We start from the raw sequence: 25,997 nt of genomic DNA, 5'->3' as shown, positions 1-25,997 counted from the left end.
TTTTTAAGACCTAACTAAATTAAATTTAAGACCTCGGGTGAAAATCTGGCCGTTTTTAAGACGTTTTAAGGCCTTAAATTTAAAAAATTTAATTTTAGACATTTTAAGACTTTTTAAGACCCCGCGGGAACCCTGATTAAAATGTGGTAATATATAAATATAGGCTAATATGCTTTTGTTTTTGTTTTCATTTTTAGTTTAGTGAATTTAAAAACAAAATTATTAATTGTAAACCTCCAATTTGCACATAATATAGCCTACATTACATTCACTGTATTGGTTTATAGATTTCAATATCAACATTGTTTTTAGGACATCACTGAGCAGGATGTAAAAACATATATTAAAAAAATGTTTTATACTGATTTTTTTGCATCCAAATAGGAAAACGTATAAAATACCAGGATGTATACCGTGTATCGCCATTCAAACAAAAAATACAGATATTATTTTTTGATTATATCGCCCAGTCCTATAAAGCATTTTGATTTACCATTGTGTATGAAATGTGATATATAAATAAACATGCCTTGCACATTTAACTTTACCACCATAGCCTACTAAAGTGCTGACTTTGTACTTTTGACTGAATGGTTTGCTTTATTTCTTATTGGAGAGCTTCCTATACCTTTTACTTATACTTTTATAATGGCCATTATTGATTATTAAAACTGATGTTTAACAAAAAGAGAGTTGTGTTTGTCATATTTCATTTTATTACAGTGAAGATAATCAGAGTACATATCCACATATTGCCTGAACCACATATTTATAGGTTGAATGTTATATTTCATTTTGTTTTAAAGGTCCAGTTCTTCGTGTTTTTTTGAAGCTTTGATTGTGTTTACAGTGTGCAATATAACGTGTTCATGTTTCGCGTGTAAAAAAAAACAGTATTTTTCACACAATTTACTCATCTGTATACCGCTGTTTTCACTGTCCTAAAAACGGGCTGATGAGTTCCTTGTTCTCTGAAGTCCCTCCTTCAGAAATACGTAACGAGTTCTGATTGTGCCAGCGGTTCCTGTGTTGTGATTTGACAGCAGCTTAGCGCAAGTTGTACGGAAAGGTCACGCCTCTTAACGGGAGAATGATCTCTATAGCGTCCCTGGGAAAGCCAAACAAAGGTGATTTGACTCCGGGATGAAAATAACAGCGTCTCGACGACATGGCGACAAACACACTCAAGCTACAGTTCCTTTTCTCCACGTGACCGTCCTCTTCTCCACGTGGGACAGCAACAAGACCACGCCCCCTTTTTATCGTATTCTTGTGGGCGGAGGTTAGTCTGTTCTACTGACGTAATTACTGCAGGAAGTACCAGGATGTAGTCCAAGCCAGCCGTTCGCTGTAGGCTTTGAAAGGGAACTTCTGTTAAATAAAATATCTCGCTTGGCATTGAACTTTGAGCTTTATAATTTTACAGGTATTATTTATGCTCTAACAGCAACATTACACACTAACTAAAGTTTGAACAATGGGATCACGAAGAACGGGACCTTTAAATATGCATGCAGTGAAGATAATCAAAGTACGCTTTTCCTGGACCACATTTGTGTGGCTATTTATGTTTAAGATTCTTAAAATATATATATATATATATATATATATATATATTATCGTTGCTTATGATATTAATATTGAACCACTGTACTCACATGAACTGATTTAAATTGTGTTTAGTACATTAATGGATCTTGAGAGTGTACATTTCTGTGCTCCCTATGGAGGCCTCACTGAGTCTTCAGATTTCAACAAAAATATCTTCATTTGTGTTCCTAAGATGAACGGAGGTCTTACGGGTGTGGAACGGCATGAGGGTGAGGAATAAATTACATTTCATTTTTGGGTGAACTAACCCTGGCCAGCCTTTTGCGGATATAACAGCTTCAACTCTTCTGGGAAGGCTTTCCACAAGGTATAGGAGTGTGTTTACGGGATTTTATTGTATCATTCTTCTAGAAGCACATTTGTGAGGTCAGGCACTGATGTTGGAGGAGAAGGCCTGGCTCTCAGTCTCTGCTCTAATTCATCCCAAAGGTGTTCTATCGGGTTGAGGTCAGGACTCTGTGCAGGCCAGTCAAGTTCCTCCACTTCCATGTCTTTATGGATCTTGCTTTGTGCACTGGTGCAGAGTCATGTTTTGAGAGGAAGGGGTCATTACCTCTTGGCAGGTGTAAGCCTTCTCTCCTGTGTGAATTCTCATGTGTTTCTCAAGGTTTACTTTATGAGTGAAACTCTTTCCACACTGTTGGCAGGTGTAAGGCTTCTCTCCAGTGTGAATTCTCATGTGTTCCTGAAGGGTTCCTTTTCGAGTGAAGCTCTTTCCACACTGTGGGCAGCTGTAAGGCTTCTCTCCAGTGTGAATTCTCATGTGGCCTTTAAGAAGCCCTTTTCGAGTAAAGCTCTTTCCACACTGTTGGCAGGTGTAAGGCTTCTCTCCAGTGTGAATTCTCATGTGGACTTTAAGAGACTGTTTATGAGTGAAACTCTTTCCACACTGTTGGCAGGTGTAAGGCTTCTCTCCAGTGTGAATTCTCATGTGTTCCTCAAGGTTTCCTTTACGTCTGAAACTCTTTCTACACTGCTGGCAGGTGTAAGGCTTCTCCCCAGTGTTCATTTTCCTGTGGACTTTAAGGTGCTGTTTTTCAATTAAACTCTTTCCAGACTTTTTTTGTGAGGAAATCTTTTCAGTCTGTGAGCAACTAAAAGATTTTTCTCCAGCTATGAAATCATGATGTTGCCCATACGGATCTTTCTCTTCCATTGGATTTAGTTCTTGGCTCTCCACTTTTAGTGCCATCAGATCTAAAAGAGACAAAAAAAAAGTTAACCGCAGTTCAATGGCACAAAACAACAGACAAAGACATTAAACCAGAAACATGTATGTTACATCCTATTCCCAGTAAGCTACAGAAAGAGGGGTTACATTTCTTTAGGAAAATGTACAAACTCTCTTTTCATCATGTTTGGATTCTATGTGTTCAGGACACTGCCACAGTTGTTATTGAAGTGGTTTGTAATATAGGGTTTTGCGATTTGGGGAAAATATCTAATTGCGATTTTTCTGACAGATATTATGATTCGATTTGCTATTTAAAGGGTTGGTAAACCACGATTTGACTTTTCTAACTTTAGCTAATGTGTAATGTTGCTGTTTGAGCATAAACAACATCTGCAAAGTTACAATGTTCAAAGTTTAAAGCAAAGGGAGATATTTGCTTTTAAAGAAATCAATTTCTAAGGACTACAGCAAACGGCCAGTAGGGACTACTAGACATTCCTCCAGGGTCTCTGACATCACCAGCCCCAATATTTACATAAACCCCTCCTCCGAGAATATTAAATAAGTGGGGGGCGAGGCCATTTTGTATCGCCGCGGGAAAGCGTTGTTGTGGTTAGTAGGCTGGAGTGTTGTTGCCGCAATGCCGACGAAACGCTGTTATTTTCATCAACAAAGTTGCAGGTCCACTTTGTTCAGCCTTCCTAGGGACGGGGGTGCGTTGCAGTGCGTTTAATATACAACATCATGTTATATGCGTGTGTGTATGAGACAGAGGGGAACAGGGGTCGGATGAGAAGACCGGAAAATGTGACATAATGGACAATATCCGTCTGTATTTGCAATACACGAGCCGCGGTTCAGCTGCACGAGACAAACACTGCCAGGGCTCCCGCTGCAATATTCACGGAGGAAAGCTTCCACAATCTTCGCGAGTTCAATGCAGGATTCGCACAGCGGCTTGTCCTGAAGGATGGATTCAAAAACAGAAGCTGTTTACGGGCCACAACCTGTAAGTATGATTTATTTTTCGTTGATGTGTTTTCCTGTAATAGTCTGTATTGTTAATTGTACGTTGTGGCAAGGAAGTAAACAGATGACAACGCTGTTTGGCTCTGCAAACCAGTTTGTTAAATGCTCATTCATACTTAACGTTATCCGACAAACACCTAACGTTACAAACTTTTTTTTAAATCTCAACAGCGAACTTGGCATTAGTGTAAATTATTCTTAGAGCTTTTATGTATTGATATTTGGCTATAATCGTTCTAAAAATACAAAAGTAACGGTGCCATTCAGTAGCGATCACTATAGATCCGCAGTCTTTACTCTTGAGGACTGAACAGGTTCTGCTCGATCATCTTCACTAAAATTGTCTGGGTCCGATTCGGGCTCAAATTGGTATGATTTTATTGATGCCATTGTTTCTAGTACTACCCAAAGCACAGTCTACCGGTAAAGGTAAGGGGCGGGACGTTTCCGACAAACGTGCACAGGGCGGTTAGCGAATCACAACACACTGGGCCAGCTAACCAATCTGAGCCCATTGCGTATTTTTGAGGGACTGGCTTCATACCGTTTTTACAAAGAGGGACAGAGTAGTGTAGAATAAAGGTAAAATTTATGAAAAATAATGCAATTTTTTTTAAAACGAAGCATGAACACGTTACAGTGCACCCCACAAACACAATCAAGCCTTCGAAAGAATGTGTTTTACCACCCCTTTAATTCTGTTAGGTCAAGCTTCAGCTGCACACCAGGGAACATGTCGAAAAGAGTCAGGTGAATGAAAAATGCCACTGCTTGTTTTTGTTGTTTGCTGAACGCTACCATTGTGTCTGTGAATGCGGCTCACCGTTACTGAACGTGTCACGGATTGATGACGTAAAACTCAGTCCGTACGAGTCTCTTGCTTGCGTCCGTTTTCGCGTTTGACTGTCGTACAGTCTGACATAATGACAACTGAGATCCTACAGTGTGACATGTATTACATCAGGGATCGTGTTCGTACAGTCTGACAAGCAACATTCGCAGAGGATTTAGAAAAATCGCACCGTGTGCAGTACCCTTAACTCCAATTATAAAATAGTTTTTTCTCCAATTCATTGTTGAAATATAATTTTATACACAGTGTAGGTCATTTTCACGACAGGTTTATTTAACATGCATGAAATAATCACGACATCACTAACAGGTTAAGTAGAATATAATGAATATAACGGCTAATATAGAGCATAATTTTATTCACTAGAGAAATCAACTCTTTCACTAAATATATGTTGACACTGAATGACTGCCTGAGGTAAATGTGATGCTAACGTTACATGACATTGTTTAGTTTACAAGCAGTTATATTGACGTCTTTCCCTCGTTGAAACACTGATTTAGCGATTACACCACATGACAGTAAGTTGTAATGTATCCTCAGCATCAGGGACGTCGTTAGGCCTATTTTAGGGGGGCTGAAGCTACCCCAAAATGTTCCTAAGCCCCCCTAAATGATAATAAGAACAACAATAACAATTCGATTTATCAATAACCCTATCCTCATTCATATTTAGACGCAACAAATGATTTATATCCAGTGTGGGATAATTATGTTTTATGGGACAATTATGTGTTATCTAAAAAGGTTAACTATGTTTGGTATATTACAATATGTTTGGAATCTTTTAATATGCTTGTGTAACCACTTAAAGCAGAGGCCTATGGTGACTAAAGCCAGTCACCATATGAATTAACTAGAGGCATGCTCTGAAAGCGAAAGTATTTGAAACATTGATCTGGCAGTGGGGGAGCGGCTATGCTTGGTATGTTTTTGTGTGCAGATGCCAAATAGGGGAGGTCGAGAGGAGCAAAGGCCATTGGAAGGTGTTCATCGAACCAGGAGAAAGGCGTCACCAACACAAGAATAAAAACTGCATACTTAGCCTTGTGAGACATTACGGACCGCCCGTATGTCAGTATTGATTTGCTGTTCTGTAATCCTGAGCTCAGAAGCTGATCTGATTTTGCTTTATTAAACTTTCAAGTTACTTTTATACTTTTACTGAATCTCTTGCGTCTACTTATTGACAAACCAAAGAACTGGGGAGGAAACGGCAATTTCCAACACCAGCTACAAAAAAATAGCCGAAAAGTCGGAAGTTGGACAGAAGTACAAAGAGTCATTGTGCTATCAAGATGATACAGCGTTGCAGACCGGAGCACTACTGCAAGTAACTTCATCTCGTCTCATCGTTACCAAGGTTTTAATCGTTAACGAAAGCGAACGAAAAAACGAAAACTAGGTGGGTTGTCATTAACTGAAATAAAAATAAAAACGAGGCATTACAAAAAAATGGTAACTAACCAAAACTGTAATGTGTGTTTGGCAAAACTGACTAAAATAAAATTATAGATTAAATGTCCTTAGTTTTCGTCTTCATCAATGTCTTTCATTGAGCAAATAACCTTCAGCTGCATTTCCTTCCCCTGCGTCTCTCACTCACGCGTCTCTCTCACATACACACGCGCCACCAGGGGCGTAAATTTAATCTAAAAGTTTTAGATTAAGAGAAGAGATTTTTAGAAAAGAGCAATTTTTGAAGGGGACACAAATAATACAGCCAGAATCGTACTTGTAAGGATATGTGTACCACAAAAAAAAAATAAAAAAAAATAAAACATTTCGTACTTATTTGCCGTTTTGGTGCACTGAAAAATTATCTAATAATCTAATCTCCGTTTTTCTTTTCTCTGTCATTTTATCTGACCAACAACACAAAGCGATAGTAGTTTACATACGATTAAGGTTCACCACGCAGTCATATTATAATTATTCAATTATCTTGCGTCCTCCACATAGTATGTTATACTATGATATTCAGATATTTAGATATTCAACTGCAGAAGCCTCTGATCTGCCACTTATCATCATATTGAGCAAAACCCTACACAGATCTGACTGAACTTCAATTTTTTTAATTTGGGGGCGGGTTGCTTGAATTTTGGGTTCAATAGCCTATTATTCGTAATGAAAAACACAACAACAAAACAGTACAATGACACACTCCCTTAAATAGGCGCTTTTACACTTTGAAACCAAATCTTCGATAATCTTGTCTGTCAGCTATTTTGCTCGTTCGGCTCGTGCTGTATTGAGCAGACCCGTTCAGTTTTTAATTGTTTTGTCAGTTCTCTAACTGAACTCAATGATTTTATTACTATACAGCGGAGCGGTGCGGCGGTGGGCAAGTGATGTTAACAGTGTTTTGCCTAATCTGTATTAAAGAGAAAAGAATCACTTCATCTGACGTTTAAAGTGAATAAAATAGCCTTGACTTACTGGTGTTTCACAACTGCTGTCTGCTGTGTGGTAGTTTTTCTACGTTCTATGTAACGTTAGTTGAGGTGCAAGGTGGATCAAACCACTGTGAGGCAAGGGGGGACTCAAAATGTTTCTAAACTTAAAACGCATTTTTGTGTCCCGTTTGCGTTTGTATTGTTTTACTACTTACACATTTATTTTAAATATATATTGTTATATTATTTACAATACTCAGCATGGTTTTTAGGGGGGGACAGCCCTCAGATAGGGGGGGTCCTGTCCCCCCCATCCACTCTGCGATTTACGCCCCTGCGCGCCACACACACAACACACACACACACAGCCCCTCCACTCCGTGCACACCGCCGTCTCCATGAGAACGAGTGTTCGCCGTTGAAAGCAAGTTCGCGAAAGGTTGGCATCTCGTGAACACCTTTACACAATCACACATTAAAAAGTGGTATAAAAATATTTTTAATTCAGAATATAATTTTGTCAGTGCTACTTTAGAAAGTTAACTAGTCGCAAGTTTGAGGTAAAATGCACTTGTGTTGTCAATGCTGTGATTCAAATATTAAATAATGTTATGTCATGTGTTTACACTTACACTGAATGTTTGATGAGTAGGCTATTGTATAGGGTACATTTATCAGAAGCCTTGGATGAACAGGGAAGTGTGACTCCTGCTGAAGTCACGCAACACTGCCTTCAGATCAGGTGATGCACAAGCCTACAGTACATCCAGAGCAAACCTGAAGAGGGGCATCAAAAAGGCCAAGCACTGCTACAAGCTAAAGATAGAGGGACACTTTTCCAACTCTGACCCTCGACGCATGTGGCAGGGCATTCAGGCCATCAGCGAATACAAACCCGGTCCACCCCCGCAGCCACTGATGTCAACTTCCCGCAGTCAACTTCCTGAACGAGCTAAATTACTTCTATGCTCGTTTTGAAAGAGACAACAGAGAAACTGCCACCAAGCTCAAACACTCAGCTGACCACCCACCAATCACACTCTCCTCCACAGATGTCTGCAAGGCACTGAGCCGGATCAGCGCGCACAAGGCTGCTGGACTAGACAACATCCCTGGACGTGTTCTCAGGGCATGTGCGGAGCAGCTCGCTGGGGTTTTTACAGACATTTTCAACCTGTCTCTTGCCCAAGCAGCTGTACCATCATGCTTTAAACGCACTTCCATTGTGCCAGTGCCGAAACACTCCAGCCCGAGGTGCCCTAATGACTACCGCCCTGTAGCACTCACACCCAACGTTATGAAGTGCTTTGAGCGGCTGGTCCTGGAACACCTAAAAGACTCTCTACCATCCACATTGGACTCACACCAGTTTGCCTACCGCAGCAATAGGAGCAAAGAGGATGCAGTTTCCATGGCACTGCACTCTGTGCTCACCCATCTGGACCATAAGAACACGTATGCACGCATGCTGTTTGTTGACTTCAGCTCAGCATTCAACACTGTCATACTAACCAAGTTAATAGCCAAACTTGGAGACCTGGGCATCAACACTTCAATGTGTAACTGGATTTTGGACTTCCTAACTGACAGACCCCAGAATGTTCGATCAGGATCCACCTGCTCCACATCCATCACTCTTAACACTGGTGTACCACAGGGCTGTGTGCGAAGTCCTTTTCTCTACTCCCTCTTCACCTCTGACTGCAAGCCTGTGTATGGATCTAATTCCATCGTCAAGTTTGCGGTCGACACTACGGTGATTGGTCTCATCAGCAACAACGATGAGACTGCCTACAGGGAGGAGATCCAGCACCTGGCCACATGGTGCGCTGATAATAACCTGCTCCTCAACACCACCAAAACGAAGGAGCTCATTGTGGACTTCAGGAAAGAGTCAAGAGGCACACACGACACCATCCACATCAATGGAATGGCTGTTGAGCGCGTCTCCAGTTTCAAGTTCCTGGGGATCCACATCTCGGCGGACATGTCGTGCTCCACTACCTGCCATCAAGCACATCCAGAAGAAACGCTGTCTGCATCGAGCTCGCAGCATCCTCAAGGACATTTTGCACCACCATATCTTTACTGGATTATGCTCATTTGCACTGCCGACTGTATTTATAGTACCACTGTTTGCATTTTGCACCGTACTTCTAACTGTAATATGCAACCACTTTCCACTGCACTTTTACACTTTCTTTCGGATAGCTCTGTCCATAATTTATTGCACTACCTTAATCCACTGCTATATTCCTCATATTAGCCTAACATATTATTGTATACCTCTATCTGTAAAATTCTGTTTATAGTAATAGCCATCTGTATATTTACTCACTGTATATATTCACCTGTAAATTCAGTTCTGTTTATAGTAATAACCATCTCTTTATTTATACATATTTATATATATTCAGTACATTTCCATGCCCTGCACTTACGCAACCATTGTATATCCTGCACTTGCTGCTATTGCACTTCTGGTTAGACCTAAACTGCATTTCGTTGCCTTGTACTTGTATAATGACAATAAAGTTGAATCTAATCTAATCTAATCTAATCAGGAGCAAAATCTGGCCTAAGGAAATTCCCCCTTTGATGTGTCTAAAAGCTAACATTACAACTTTTCTTTAACAGAGTAGAAATGGAAGAGAATATGTCTGTCACGTTTTACTTGTTAAAGGGATAGTTCACCAAAAAATGAAACTTCTGTCATTATTTACTCACCTTCAAGTTGTTCCAAACCTGTATGAGTTTCTTTGTTCTGCTGAACACAAAAGAAGATATTTTTAATAATGTTTGTAACCAAGCAGAGAGAGCAACCATTGACTAAAAATACTATGGTAGTCAATGGTTGCTCTCTCTGCTTGGTTACAAACATTATTCAAAATATCTTCTTTTGTGTTCAGCAGAACAAAGAAACTCATACAGGATTGGAACAACTTGAGGGGGAGTAAATGATGACAGAAGTTTCTATCCCTTTAACATCTTAGTTTCTTGACTGGTTATTGACATAAGTGTAGCTCTAGATGTGAGTGCAAAGATTTTGCAAAAGCAAGTTACAAATACCCTGGGGGCGAGTGTGGGAACTCGGATTGAAGTGTGTTCGGTTCTTGAAACAAGACGACTGAACTGTTAAAGATTGCACTCGGTTACACGCGCGCACCGAACTATCCGTCATTGTGTTAAACCCGCCAATAGCGCGCCAGGTGAATAAGCCGGTTTCTGATTGGTCCCCGCAAATTTGTAACAGAAGCAGTATAGAAATATGTACAGGTTTCCACCCTGAGGTACAGGCCGAAATCAAATCGCCTGCAGTTTGGGCTGGGTTTACCTGGTCTAGGCCATTTCAGGAGCGACTCGCGGAACAGGAAAGCGGATTCAGTCAATTAAAAGCGTTCGTCATTCCTGAAACTTTGCGGTATATGTGGACGTTGGTCCTCTTAAGAAACATGACAAAACTTTTCTTCAAATTGTGAATGTAGTATAGACTACAGAAAGCAAGCAGTGCAGCTGTTATAGTGATCGACAGAAAATCCCTCTATAAACCAATGAATCTAACAGCACAAAAAATTATTTACATTGAGTATAAGCTTTGCTTGTTATAATGAGAGGATCTGTGAGCGTGTAGACTTGAAAATATCAAATGAGTGAGTTCAGCTTTGAGAATGAAACCAACCTGAGTGTTCTTCAGTTTCTTCATGTTTGACACTCAATGTTTCTTCAATCTTCATGTCTTCTCTCTCCTCTTTCTCTGTTTGTTCCTCAGTTTCTTCATGTTTCAAACTGAATACATTTTCAATCCTCAGGTCTTCACTCTCCTCTTTAATAAACATCATCTTTATTAATGATCTCAGCCGCTTCTCCAGGACTTTTTCTGTGTGTTTGTCCTGTTTAAGACGAAAAATAAATCCACATTAAATCTCTGAGTGTCTCAATCAGCTCTAGTTCAGTATCAACAGTCTCAGTAACACTCAAAACTAGCACTACAAACTAATAAAAGAAAACAAATTACACAAACACTATATATTTATTTAATTTCTCTCATCTCTACTCTCCAGAGACTGAACTCATGTTTATATGATGAACTGAGTCTCTATCAGCTCTAGTTCAGTCTCAGTAACACTCAACACTAGCACTACACACTAATAATGAACACTAGAGAGTGTGATAAAGCTCAGTTTCTCTCATCATCTCTACTCTCCAGAGACTGAACTCATGTTTATATGATGAACTGAGTCTCTATCAGCTCTAGTTCAGTCTCAGTAACACTCAACACTAGCACTACACACTAATAATGAACACTAGAGAGTGTGATAAAGCTCAGTTTCTCCATCATCTCTACTCTCCAGAGACTGAACTCATGTTTATATGATGAACTGAGTCTCTATCAGCTCTAGTTCAGTCTCAGTGACACTCAACACTAGCACTACACACTAATAATGAACACTAGAGAGTGTGATAAAGCTCAGTTTCTCCATCATCTCTACTCTCCAGAGACTGAACTCATGTTTATATGATGAACTGAGTCTCTATCAGCTCTAGTTCAGTCTCAGTCACACTCAACACTAGCACTACACACTAATAATGAACACTAGAGAGTGTGATAAAGCTCAGTTTCTCTCATCATCTCTACTCTCCAGAGACTGAACTCATGTTTATATGATGAACTGATTTACAATTGAGAATGAGGAGATACGTCATGGTCGTGGGCGGAGTCTGAGCCCTACACCATTCTGGGATCCCACGCTATCGGTTGCCAGGGGTAACATTGTAAGAGCGATACAGAGATCAGAGCAGGAAAGACGGCTCGAGGAATTATCATCGCGGCGTTTAAGCGGAGAAATTACGAGAAAACTTAGAAGAAATGGAGAAGAAGAGGTCTCTTACAGGGAGAAACGTACTACCAGCGCCAAGCTGAGGTATTTAGAGAAGCTGGCTGATATCAAAAACGTTGACCCATACGAGCTGCCACGGCAGAACTCCGAACCACCTTGCACTGAAATGTTTCTATAAATATATTTCCTGTGCATTCTGAATAATAAATATATCTCCCCACTATCCTGCAGCAGTCCAGTGCCGTCATCATTAGCAGTGTTTTTCTCTTACTGATAATATTTTATACCTATTGAGTTTATATTTTTAAATTAATTTGACTAAACATTTAAATGATCGTTTGTGTGCGCCGGTGCTTTTATTCCAGCCTTCTTAAGTAGAATGAATGCTCGGTACGTGCCTTAAATGGATGTAACGTTAACAATGTTAAATATTGAATTAATCTTAAACAGTGATGCGCACACAGTAGAGGAAAATTGCAGTCAACTAGAACTACCTTGAATATTATTTAAGCGTTTTGGGCATAAACATGTTTATAACATACAGTAAAATGACTGACAATGAAAAATGACAGAATAGTGATCAACATGTTTAATACAAATAAATAAAGGTTCGTATTGATCAAGTGTCTCACACTTCAGCATCGCGCTCACTAGTTAAGACCATGACTGACACCCTGTGGTGAAATAATGGCGTACGTTTACCAGCCGCTGCTTTCTCAGATCGGCTTGGGTGAATTAAAACTTCATGTTCAGTTGAGTTTGGAAAACTCTGTACATAGTAATCATCAGAATATCTCTTCTCCAGTCTCTGTCCGAATCCATTACCTGGCGGGCAGACCCCCAAAATGGCGGAAGGGGGGCGGGGCGCTGTGTCGTGACGACATCTCCTCATTCTCAATATAGAAATGAGACGCACCTTCTGTTACTTTGCTCACACAACGTTAATAAATGTTAGATAAAGCAATGCAATGCTACATTTCATAATAAATAATTCGATCTGCGTTGATTGTAAAACTTTGCAGATGGTTTCTATAGTTTTAAACACTTAAAACACAAACCTTTCTTCAGCCGAATCACAACAGATGCAGGAGCGCGGCCTTATGACGTCACATCACCACACCAAAATAAAAGTCCCGTTCACACACTCACTACACTCTACAGTCTCCATTCACAGAAGTGCACAAATAGAAATAATACAAGAGATGACAGTAATTCAGAGTTGAATGTATTGGTTAAATACATGTTGTTCAATGATGTGTTGAAAATATTAGGAAACTAATAAAGACTGAGAGACTTTGTCTAAAAGTTAAAACTGTATTGTTTAGGGGAATACATTATTTATATAATATATTAATATATTCATTATAAAGTTCATTTGAGTCTAAAAATACCTGAAAATAAGTGTACTAATTATGACTGATGATTTTTAGATGTAGACTAAGATTCTACATCTAAATATGTAGATATATAGATCTACATCTAGATATTCTCAATGATAAATATATTATTAAATAATAAATATGTAATATAAAATCTCAATAATTTTTGAGTGACAGAGAAGAGAAGACATTGTTGAATAAAGTCATTATTTTTGTTCATTTGTTTGCACACAAAAAGTATTCTCGTCACTTCATAACATTAAGGTTGAACCACTGCAGTCACATGGACTGTTTTACTAATGTCTTTACTTCCTTTCTAGGAAATGACAGTGTTAATTGATTTGATTTCTATAGAGAGGTCAGTGAGCTCTCGGATTTTATCAAAAACATCTGTTTTTAACATCTGTCTGACAACTACATGATCTTGGTTGTGTAACCTGTAGCCTCCTCATTGTGATTAACTGTTTTTTTTTTGTGGCCGTGAAAAATGAACATTATTAAAATGAATAAAGCCACAATGTGTCACATTTGTTACATAACATTTTTATATTATTTTATAAAAAATATTGGTAACACTTTACAATAAGGTTGTATTAGTTAACATTAGTTAATGCATTAGTTAACATGAACTAACCATGAACAACACCTCTGTTCAGCATTAATTCATCTTTGTTAACGTTAGTTAATAAAAATCCAGCCCTTCATGGTTTGTTCATGTTAGTTCACAGTGCATTAACTAATGTTAACAAGATTTTAATAATGCATTAGTAAATGTTGAAATTAACATGAACAAAGATAAATAAAGGCTTTTTAAGTGCAGTTCATTATTAGTTCATGTAAACTAATGTAGTTAACTAATGAACCTTATTGTAAAGTGTTACCAAAATATTATTTGCTCTGCTGTTGAAGGGGGACTTGTTGTGCCCTGAGTCTGCACCCTCCAAAATGCCAGGATGAGTGCTCCTCAAATGGTGCATCAAGGCTAGCTGCCTATAACAATACACACAGCTCACTTTGGTGTTTCCAAATGGAAATGCTCCCACACCACAGATGTACGGCATCTGATATATTTTTCTACTGTACTTTCAAGCACCTGATCTGTATTTTGTAATACAAAAATGTTCTGTTATTGCCATGCTGTTTGTAAATTATTACTTGTTCAGCAATAAAAAAATGTACGGCATCTCTTATGTGGAGCCTCCAATTTTTATCTATTCTATGAATATATCTATATATCACCTATGACTCTATATAATTCTATATCTCACTTATGCTGTGCTATCTGTCACTATCTAACATATGAATGTGTCACTATATCTATCCTATCTGTCACTGTCTATACCTATCAGTCAATAGATCTCATTTAAATATAGCCTAACTAACTAGCCTGGTTAAAACCAGACCATTCTCAGTAGTAACTGAGCTATGGTCTGGCAAAGCTTCATAGACAAATCATTTCCAAAGGGGCGTCGCTCAAATACCTCTCGACGCAATTGGATAGACCTAAAACCAATCAGAGCGATGAGGGAGATGACATATGCAGAGCGACGGAGAAACATCAGCTGTGTCCCAATTCAGGGGCTGCATCCTTTGAAGGCCGTGTACTTTGAAGTGCGCGGTCGACGCTGCCTTCAAAGGACTCACCGAGACTTGTTTTTTTTTTATTTTTTTTATTGAAAGTAAACAAATTTACACACAAAATTGGCATTAAACAAGCAGTAACAATGAACACATTTCCAAGAAGCAGACATAGATGCAAATGACATGTAACAGCAATGAATTCTCAAATCAAACAATCAAGAAGATCAGAATACAAAAAAAAAAAGATTAAAGAAAATAAATAAATAAAAGCTGACATTTATAGAAATAAGTAGGTTCTTGCAAGGGGTAGTTACATAGAGCTATATTGTACATAGCTCATTTAAGAAATCAGCAACTCTGATTGCCTTTTCATTTGAAAGTGTATGAAGTGAAGTAGCAAACACTTTAAGTTTGTTAATAAAATGAGGGAAAGAGGGTGGGATTTTCAAAAATCTACATTTATGAATGAAGTGTTTACCAAGTTCAAACAGGTTATTAATCAAAAAATATTGTGAACAATCTTTTTTAAGTACACCAAATTTAATTTGCTTGTATTCTAGGGGATTTATACATGTAATACTACATGACAGTTTACTATATAATTGAGACCAAAACAATTTCGAATAGTTGCAAGAAAAAAAAATATGCTCAGTGGTTTCAATATCAGTTTCACAAAATTGACAGGAGTTTTCGTCAATGTCAAATTTAGATTTTATAAATTCTTTAGATGGGTATATATCATTTATTATTTTAAAATGAAGTTCTTTCACCTTAGGGAGACAAGGAAAAGCAAGATAACTCATTCTTAATTCCTTCACTTCTTCCGGGTTAAAATCTTTGAAAATGTAGTAACGTTTAATTCTATTCGGATGAAGCTTATCAATGAAGATATTTCTAATATATTTATTGTTACATCTATAATCTTTAATAGACAGTTCACCCAGACAAGGAGAGGGAAGAGAGAATGATACAGAGTAGTATGAAAGAATCCCTTTCACCAATAATACCAAGTTTTTTGGTATGGCATTTACAACTGTGAAAAACTCTTTAGGATGACATACAAATCCATGTTTCAAACAAAAATCATTGTAATTAAGAATATTACCATAGTTGTCCATCATATCTAATAGGGAAAGAATGTTATATTGAACCCAATTTTCATAAAATAAAGATTTATTATGGTGTAAAATAAAGCGATTGTTCCAAATACAAGTTTTGTTGGGACTGAAATTGTGAGAGAATGCTAATTTCCAATATAAAAGAACTTGTTTATGGAATGCAGATAATTTAAGAGGTAATTTGGACAACTCAAAGTCACACCTAATCAAAAACTCCAAGCCACCTACTTTCCCAAATATTGAAGAGGAGATAGTAAACCATATGCTATTTGTATTGCAAATAAACAATCTTAACCATTGAGTTTTTAAAACACTATTCATTAATTCTATGTCAATAACATTTAATCCCCCTTCTTCATAGCTGTGAATTAAATCATTTTTATTAATATAATGATGCTTATTTTTCCAGATAAAGTTAAAAATTGCAGTGTTGCATTCTTTTAGTAGGTGGGGTGGGATAGGTAAAGAGGAGGCTGGGTAAACAAATCTAGAGAGAAATTCCATTTTGGTTAACAAAACTCTTCCAAAAATTTAGATATCTCTTTGAATCCAGCTATTGAGAATAATTTTTGCTTTTGAAAATGTTTTAACAAAATTCTCTTGTACACTTTGATTACTGTCTCTAGTAATAGTTATCCCCAAGTATTTCACAGATGTTTTTATTGGTATGTTACATAAAGAGTCTAATTCACTTCCATGAATTGCAAATAATTCACATTTATTTACATTTAAGTGCAAACCTGAAGCTTTGGAGAATAAGTTAATTAATTGAGTGGCTTTACTAATTTGATATTGGTCTTTTAGAAAGATCTCCGTATCATCAGCTAATTGACTAATACCAACTTGACTTCCGAACACATTCAATTTATCAAAGTTGCTGTTTCTATCTATCAAGATAGCAAGCATTTCTACTGCTAAGATGAATAGAAAAGGGGAAATGGGACATCCTTGTCTTATTCCTCGCGAGATATTAAATCTTTGGGATGTACCAAATGACAGCGAAATAGAACTATTGATATCTTTATATAACATTCTTATAAAATAAACAAATTTATTACCAAAACCAAATTTTTCAAGAGAGCTAAATATAAAATTCCTAAAATCTAGAAAAAGGATATAGCCATCATCCTCAATCTATTCACAATAATCCAAGATATCTAAAATTAATCTGATGTTATTATGTATTGATCTGCCTTTTATAAAGCCAGACTGTGATTCACTAATTATTAGATGTAAAAATTGTTTTAATCTGTTTGAAAATATATGAGCTAAGATTTTATAATCACAATTAAGTAAAGTGATGGGGCGAAGGTTATCTATATGTTGTGCATCTTTACCTGGTTTGGGGATGAGAACAATTAATCCTTGTTTCATAGTTGAAGACAGTGAATTATTTTGGATACACTCTAGAAAGGCTTTAAACATTAGTTCTCTTAAATCTTCCCTAAAGAATTTATAGAATTCAGAGGTGAGGCCATCTGGGCCTGGGGATTTCCCTGAAGATAATTTATCAATTGCTTTATCTACTTCCTCTATTATAATGTCAGCTTCACATAAATCTCTAAATTCCTGGTCTAATTGTGGTATGCTAGTGTGTATATTATCAAAAAAAATGTTGCAGTCTGATACAGAGAAGGATGAGCTATATAATGAACTATAAAATTGAAAAATCTCTGAAGAAATCATTTTTGGGCAGGTACTTATAACTCCATTCACATAAACAGAATTTAAGGCATTTTTTTCTTGCCGCCTTTTTTCAAGTCTACAAAAATAATTATTACTTTTTTTCCCCTTTCTCTATCCATCTAGCTCTAGATCTTACATATGCTCCTTTAGCTTTTTGAGTATACAAATCATCAATTTTGGATTGCAAGGATAAAATTTGTAATTTATTTTCATTGTCCATTTCACTTTTATTACATAAATAATTTAATTCTCTTGTTAATTCTAATTCCAATTGTGTTCTGGCCTTACTCAATGTTTTACTGAATTGTATAGAAAATTCTCGAACCTTGTGTTTTAAATATTCCCATCTGCTTGTAAATGAAATAAGATCCTTATGCGATGCTATATCATCAATTATGGATTTAATTTGCGAGCAAAAGTTTTTATGTTTTAATAAATCAGCATTAAATTTCCAGTAACTCTTGTTATGTGTTTCTCTTTTGGCTGAGTAGAAGGATAAAAAAAATGCAACAGTGATCTGTTAAAGGTGCTGCAGATATGGAGACATGGTTAACCAATAATCAATTCTCGATTTGGAAGTCATATTGGGTTTGAACCAGGAAAATCGTTTAAGATTTGGATTCCCAGCCCTCCAAGCATCCACTACATTATTATTCAAACAAAAATTGAGAAAGTTAAGATTGGGGTGAGAAGTACTAAACTTAGGTGGAAAGCGGTCTAATGCTTCATCTATAACCATGTTGAAATCTCCTCCTATGATAATATTATCAGTTGGATATAGGGGTGGGCGATATCTCGATATTTAAAATATATCGAGATATTTTTTAAACACGATATGGATTTTGACATATCGTATATATCGATATATTGTTTATATTTAATTCTGATTCCGCCACTTTGCTTGTTTGCCTTCTCTGTGCTGTGCTCGCCCCCGCCCGCTCGCCCTCCGCCTCCTTGCTTTTGTTCCCCCTCCCCTAGCGTGTTGTCATGGCGGCGTCCGCAACCAGCTCCGAGGCTACAGAACTCGTTCCATTGGAGATACTTCGGTTTTAAGGCGTCGGACGAACAGCAGACAGATGTCTACTGCCATGAATGCCGACAGTTGGTTCTCAGACACTTGATCCAAGATACAGTTTACCTAGGCAGCATTACTTTGCGAGACAAGAACACCCGCGACTGTACACTACGGAGAGAGAGATGCTTGCTTGCTGGAGAAGGTTACTTACTATGCCCTTGATTTGAGTTGTTTTATTTTTGAATGAAAATTCATTATTTGCATGCGTTTTAAAGCCTTGCGCGTAGGGCACCGCATGCGCTTTCCCGAGCACGCGCACTAAAAGCCTGTCAAACAAGTGATTACTGGACTAAATCTTACTGCGCTAATACTGTCAAATACACACAAGGTTAAAATAAACAGTCGGTTATGTCTAAAGTGAAAGTAAAATCGGCGTGTGTTTGTATATTAGATGCGTGAAAGTCTTAAATTGACAGCAGGGCAGCCTATAGTGAACACGCTGCCGCTTGTCCTTAAAGAGACAGTTCATTCTAAAATGATGTAATTATTTACTCACTCCAATGTTGTTCCAAACCTGTATTAATTTCTTCTGTTGAACACAGACAGCTGATGGTAGCGATTGACATTCATATTATTATTTCCTACAATGGGGACCAGCAACTGTTTGGTTTCCAATATTCTTCAAAATATATGTTGTCCAACAGAAGAAAGAACTTTATTCAGGTTTAAAACAACTTGAGCGCGAGTAATCAATGACAGAATTTTCATTTTTGAGTGAACTATTCCTTTAGTGGTTAATAAAATAACAAAAGACAAAGACAAAATCATTCACGGCTCTTGACTGAAAAACTAATACAGTAGCTTTAATAAGAATCAATGTATATTTTATAGGGAAGTCTATGTAGTGTTTTATTTTTACATTTATTAATTCAATCTCATACTTACATGCTGCTGTACAGTTCTGAGCTGCCAGTGTAAATCTTTATAAATATATATTTGTTTTATATTATACAGTACACTAGGAATGTGTACAAGTTTTTTAAAAAGTAAAGTTTTAAGTTTAAGTAAGGTTTTTCAAGTCTTTTAAGTAAAATAAAGAAAGAGTATTGCAATTAAAAAAAAAAAAATTTTCCTCCTTAAGCTCTTGCTGTTCAGCTAAGAGTAGAATAGCAAAAATCTAATGCGACTAGCCATCAGAACCGAACCGAAAACCGTGGTAAAAAAAAACGAGGTATGTATTGAACTGTGGACTTACTGTATTGTTGCATCCCTACTTTGTTCCTACATGAACTGCCTACCTCTTTGCACTTCAATAAAAAAAAAGACTTTGTGGTATTTGGCATATTTGTTTTTGCAGTAGTTTTTGGGGGGTTATTTTTCCTGTAAAGATCGAGATATATATCGTATATCGAGATATAGCAAAATATATCGAGATATATTTTTTGCTCCATATCGCCCAGCCCTAGTTGGATACACAAGTTTCAATTTAAATAAAGAGTCAGAAATTTCAGACAATAATTTGTTGTTTAGGGGAGCACTATTGTAACCATATACATTGAATAAAATAAACAAAACATCATTAATGTTCAGAACAACTGAAGCCCAGTGGCCATTTGAATCTGTCTTTACCTTTACAATTTTGCCTGGCAGGTTGTTGAACAGTATTGCAACTCCTGCGGAATGTGTTGAGGCATGGCTGAAGATGATTCTGTCCCCCCATTGACTCGTCCAGAACTTCACGTCATCGGGGTTAGAATGCGTTTCTTGCAAAAATATGCAATGTGAGTTTTTGTTTTTACAAAAAAGTAAGAGAGCTTTTCTTTTGACAGAATTACGAAGACCCCTTGCGTTTAAAGAAATACAGGAAAAAGACGATTTCACTGAGAACATTTAACTGATAAGAAAGAAAAAGAAAAGAAAAAAGAAAAAATGTAAGTAGATATGTGAAATAAGAAAATCAGTCAGAAGAGTAATAACCGTGCTCTATAGAACTCAAAGCAACGTGTCTCAAACAGAGCACTGTAACGAAATCTCGCTCAACAGCAAAAACATCCCACTGTCTTTGCAACGCAAGAGGAGAACGAATGTGTGCGACGTCGTTGAAATCAGCCGTCCTTAACGATTCGGGTACCCTCTACAGGCAGTGCAGAATTATTAGGCAAGTTGTATTTTTGAGGATTAATTTTACAACATTAATAATTAAACAACAACCATGTTCTCAATGAACACAACAAACTCATTAATATCAAAGCTGAATATTTTTGGAAGTAGTTTTTAGTTTTAGCTATTTTAGGGGGATATCTGTGTGTGCAGGTGACTATTACTGTGCATAATTATTAGGCAACTTAACAAAAAACAAATTTATACCCATTTCAATTATTTATTTTTACCAGTGAAACCAATATAACATCTCAACATTCACAAATATACATTTCTGACATTCAAAAACCAAACAAAAACAAATCAGTGACCAATATAGCCACCTTTCTTTGCAAGGACACTCAAAAGCCTGCCATCCATGGATTCTGTCAGTGTTTTGATCTGTTCACCATCAACATTGCGTGCAGCAGCAACCACAGCCTCCCAGACACTGTTCAGAGAGGTGTACTGTTTTCCCTCCTTGTAAATCGCACATTTGATGATGGACCACAGGCTCTCAATGGGGTTCAGATCAGGTGAACAAGGAGGCCATATCATTAGATTTTCTTCTTTTATACCCTTTCTTGCCAGCCACGCTGTGGAGTACTTGGACGCGTGTGATGGATCATTGTCCTGCATGAAAATCATGTTTTTCTTGAAGGATGCAGACTTCTTCCTGTACCACTGCTTGAAGAAGGTGTCTTCCAGAAACTGGCAGTAGGACTGGGAGTTGAGCTCCATCCTCAACCCGAAAAGGCCCCACAAGCAAATCTTTGATGATACCAGCCCAAACCAGTACTCCACCTCCACCTTGCTGGCGTCTGAGTCGGACTGGAGCTCTCTGCCCTTTACCAATCCAGCCACGGGCCCATCCATCTGGCCCATCAAGACTCACTCTCATTTCATCAGTCCATAAAACCTTAGAAAAATCAGTCTTGAGATATTTCTTGGCCCAGTCTTTACGTTTCAGCTTGTGTGTCTTGTTCAGTGGTGGTCGACTTTCTGCCTTTCTTACCTTGGCCATGTCTCTGAGTATTGCACACCTTGTGCTTTTGGGCACTCCAGTGATGTTGCAGCTCTGAAATATGGCCAAACTGGTGGCAAGTGGCATCTTAGCAGCTGCACGCTTGACTTTTCTCAGTTCACGGGCAGTTATTTTGCGCCTTGGTTTTTCCACACGCTTCTTGCGACCCTGTTGACTATTTTGAATGAAACGCTTGATTGTTCGATGATCACGCTTCAGAAGCTTGGCTATTTTAAGACTGCTGCATCCCTCTGCAATATATCTCACTATTTTTGACTTTTCTGAGCCTGTCAAGTCCTTCTTTTGACCCATTTTGCCAAAGGAAAGGAAGTTGCCTAATAATTATGCACACCTGATATAGGGTGTTGATGTCATTAGACCACACCCCTTCTCATTACAGAGATGCACATCACCTAATATGCTTCATTGGTAGTAGGCTTTCCAGCCTATACAGCTTGGAGTAAGACAACATGCATAACGAGGATGATGTGGTCAAAATACTCATTTGCCTAATAATTCTGCACTCCCTGTTTATGTCAGGGTTCTGCCCTGGCAGCCTTGTCTGTGTTCTTGTTTAATGTTTCTATGTTTGTGTTGTGTCTAAGCACATGGCTCTGTCCTTGTATTTAGTTTATCATTTGTTTCTGGTGTTCTAGTTTCGCCAGTTTTTATTTGCTTGGTTTTCTTTTGTTGTCTTGAGTGTTGTTTTGTGTTAGTTCCTGCCTCCTCCCTGGGATTCCCTGCCTGCTTATTATGTAACACAGAAAGGTAGCCTCTAGCACTACCAAAAGCAAACCCGATCGAGTGCGCGTTTGAAAATAAATACTCATATGATATAAGTGATAATTAATATGTAGCACTGGAGCCGCTTCTGTGACGCTGTGCAAACGCTTCCAGTGTGAATACTCTCGTGCGTCTGCCGCTGCAGTGATGGTGTAGTTACGCTGACGTGAAGCTCATGCACTGCTCACGCTTGCAGTGTGAAACGGCCGTAGGGATCCCTGGAACACACAAGCCTTTCCACCAATGGCAAGGTGGCAATCCTTGGAAAGGAACATTCACTCTCCATTCATTCTTTATCTAACACACGCACGCACACACTCACACTGCATGAAAACACTGAAATCCGGCACTATCCGGGCATGGTATACTCCTGTGTAATTTGATGTTTACCGGATGTATGTGGGAAAAAGCGGATCAGAGTAACACGGAACAGTATATTTCCAGAAAAACCCGGAAACCTCACGTATGCGGACGTATACAGGAATCCGTGAAATTTCACGGACATATACAGCTGAAACACTGCTGGGTGTGCTAGGACTGAAGACTGTTAGGTGTGAAGAAGACCTTTCATATGTTAATGACTGACACTTGTGCTGGCTGTTCTCAGAGGGAGGGGGGCAGGGGAGGACTTCAGGATTGAGAATTATCTCTGGTCTACTGTAGGCTACAGCAAACAAGCTTTTTACACAGAAAAAAAGAATTCTTAAGGCCCTGAAACACTAAACTGAACTAGCAATGACTAAAGCCGACTGTGGGGTTGGTTCACGTCTGGGTCTGGGCCAAACCATCAGAATGGTGTGTCAGGGCCTTAAAACCACTGCATGAAAAGAGTCTCTTAATCAAATATTTTTTATAAAAACAGTACAAAATAAAAACCCTGTCTGAACATATACGTTCACAAAAAAATCTGAATATGTAATGAAATAAACAAAGAAATGTAATGGAATTAACAAAGGATAATTAACCAAACATTTTAGACTATCCCCAAACAATTTTTGCAAAGTTTTACAAATTGTAGGCAATAATAACATTAAATAAAAAGGAGATGAAATGTGGAAAATGAAAAAGTTTGTTTTAAAAACACCAAAAACTGATATGCTCAAAATAAAAATATGGAATAAAAAAGAGCAGGGATTCACTTGCTCAAGAAACACAGAAACACAAGCAGATCTTTCAGCTCTGCAACTGTTAACAAAAAGTGTCACTCCAAGATTCTTAACTTAAACACGCTGCAAAAGAGGGGCGTTTTAAGGTTTGAAATCCACCACTCACAATAGATGTAGGTGCAACCAATAAGGTTACCAATAAAAATAAGGCAACCAATAAAAATAATCCTAATTTTACAGAAAAAAACTTCCGTTTTTTACAGTATTTTCTTGTAATTTTGAATTATGTTTAAAACGATGTAAAATTACAAACAATATCTAAATAAACAACTTGACTGTTATTTTAAGGATTATATCATTAATGACAAATTGCAGTAATTCTCATTTTTTTATACAGGAACATCACTGTATTATTTTTCTGTTTTCATAAATAACAAATTCATGCAAAATTACAAACAATATCTGTAAATTAACAACTGTAATACAATATTTAGCTCATTATATTAAAGGTTTATGTTTGTGTCCATACTAACAATTTAACATTATTCTTTGTCATTTTAAAGTAAATCTTATTAGTTTTATATTTACACTGTAAAAATAAAAACCTAAAAAAAACAGCAGCTACAGCTGCAAAACAAAAACCGTAAAATAAGTCAAATATCTTAAGTCAAATAAAGTTTAAAAACTTCACAGAAATTTACATTAAACGTTTTAGAGAAAACACTATTAGTTTACAGATTTTTCCTTATTTAAATTAAGATATTTTACTTTAATTTTCTGTTTTACAGTGAAGGTGTATTTTTACATTCAAACTGGTTTTACATTCAATTCTGGATACAAATATAACAAAATATATAGCAAACTAAATATCAAACAATAATTGTTTTTAAAGAGTACAAATCTGCACTGCTCTCCAGGTTGAAACTTCCAGGCATCTGCCCACACCACAAAACACCATTTGACCAATTAATTAAATATAACAGCAAATAAAAATAAATATACACATTTTCTAACTGTTGTTTAAAACAAGTTTTTTTCTATATTTGCAAGGCTATTTGCTGTCTTTCCGTGTTCTTTTGAGCGTGATTGGTCAATCTGAACGTCATCCAGAAATCTGGCCAATGACAGTGCGCGCCTTCAGTTTGAATTATACACCCGTTGTCTTTGGAGTTGCTCGTGGCTCGCGGGGACGCGACGCGATCGCGGGTTCTAATCTTCAACAGGACGGCTTCTTCTGTCCATTAATTGCATTGCATGGATCATTTAAACCTGTTAAAATCTTATTTTGGACGAATTTTGATTGTGGGATGTCGACTGAGAGAACAGACTAAGTTTCCAATGGCGGACAGCAGACGGCAGAAGGTAACGTAAATCCCTTTATATTTTTTCTACTGCTTATCAAGATATAACGTTAGTGCATTAAAGTAATATGCTAATCGTGATTAACTTACATATTCTGTTTCTGTGTTTTGTTGTAATATTGTTAAAATAGGGCTGGGTGTTATGGCGATCTGATGATACTGGCTATTGTTAGCGATTTTGCTGTAAACGTTAACATTACCTTTTTATATCGCGGAATGGGAATATAGCGTATATAACGCAGCACTGACTTTACTAAAACTTTTTGACATTTTGACAAGGAAACATGCATGAATGTAGAATAATGAACGGGACATGCATGTGTTAAAATAAGCCTCTCTCAGACAGCAGGCGATCCCGAAATCAATTATCTTTCTGTAAAATGCGCACAATTATCTCAGAAACCCTGTCATGTGAGGTATTCACTTGATTTAAACAGTCAGTTATGTCTAAAGTAAAGTCAAACAGTTTAAGTTAACTTGGGGAAACCCGGATGCGTGTCATTCTGTGCATCAGTTCTTAAAGGGGCTGCAGCTTTGTCATAATTTTAATAAAACAAAAGAATAGAGAAGACCTTCTACTTCTTTAAGAATCATGTGATATTAATTAATTGAATATCATACAGTGAAGACTTTTAAAGCAGTATTATTCTGTAGCATTTTAATAAAATATCCATCAAAATAAATATATTGTGATATCGTTATTGTAAAATAAAATTTCTCATGTATGTATAATTATATGGTCATAATGCCCATCCCTACTGTCAGCTAGTTTTAAGATCAAGCTTGTCATAAAATGTAACAGTTTTGGAATGAGTAATCTGAGAACACTGTCATGTACACTTGTTCAACAGAGAGGACAGGAATCCACCATCCTTGGACTCTGAAGAATTATAGGCAAACC

The 25,997-nt window shown here is 37.4% G+C and overlaps 1 protein-coding gene across 1 annotated transcript; it reads right to left on the bottom strand.

Moving 5' to 3' along the window:
• Nucleotides 1–1,890: 1,890 nt before the first annotated feature.
• LOC307135630 (uncharacterized protein) lies at nucleotides 1,891–21,698 on the bottom strand (the record flags this gene model as incomplete). Its single annotated transcript, XM_079832203.1, has 3 exons — nucleotides 1,891–2,808; nucleotides 10,746–10,956; nucleotides 21,606–21,698. The coding sequence occupies 3 exons, from the start codon at nucleotides 21,696–21,698 to the stop codon at nucleotides 2,105–2,107; spliced, it is 1,008 nt and encodes a 335-aa protein (XP_079688329.1). The 3' UTR covers nucleotides 1,891–2,104.
• Nucleotides 21,699–25,997: the final 4,299 nt, after the last annotated feature.

This window comes from Gobio gobio, assembly GCF_949357685.1.
Source record: "Gobio gobio genome assembly, chromosome: 1".
NCBI classification, from domain to species: Eukaryota; Metazoa; Chordata; class Actinopteri; order Cypriniformes; family Gobionidae; genus Gobio; species Gobio gobio.
The sequence above is the reverse complement of the archived record's forward strand: the minus strand, read 5'-3'. Positions and strand labels throughout refer to the sequence as shown.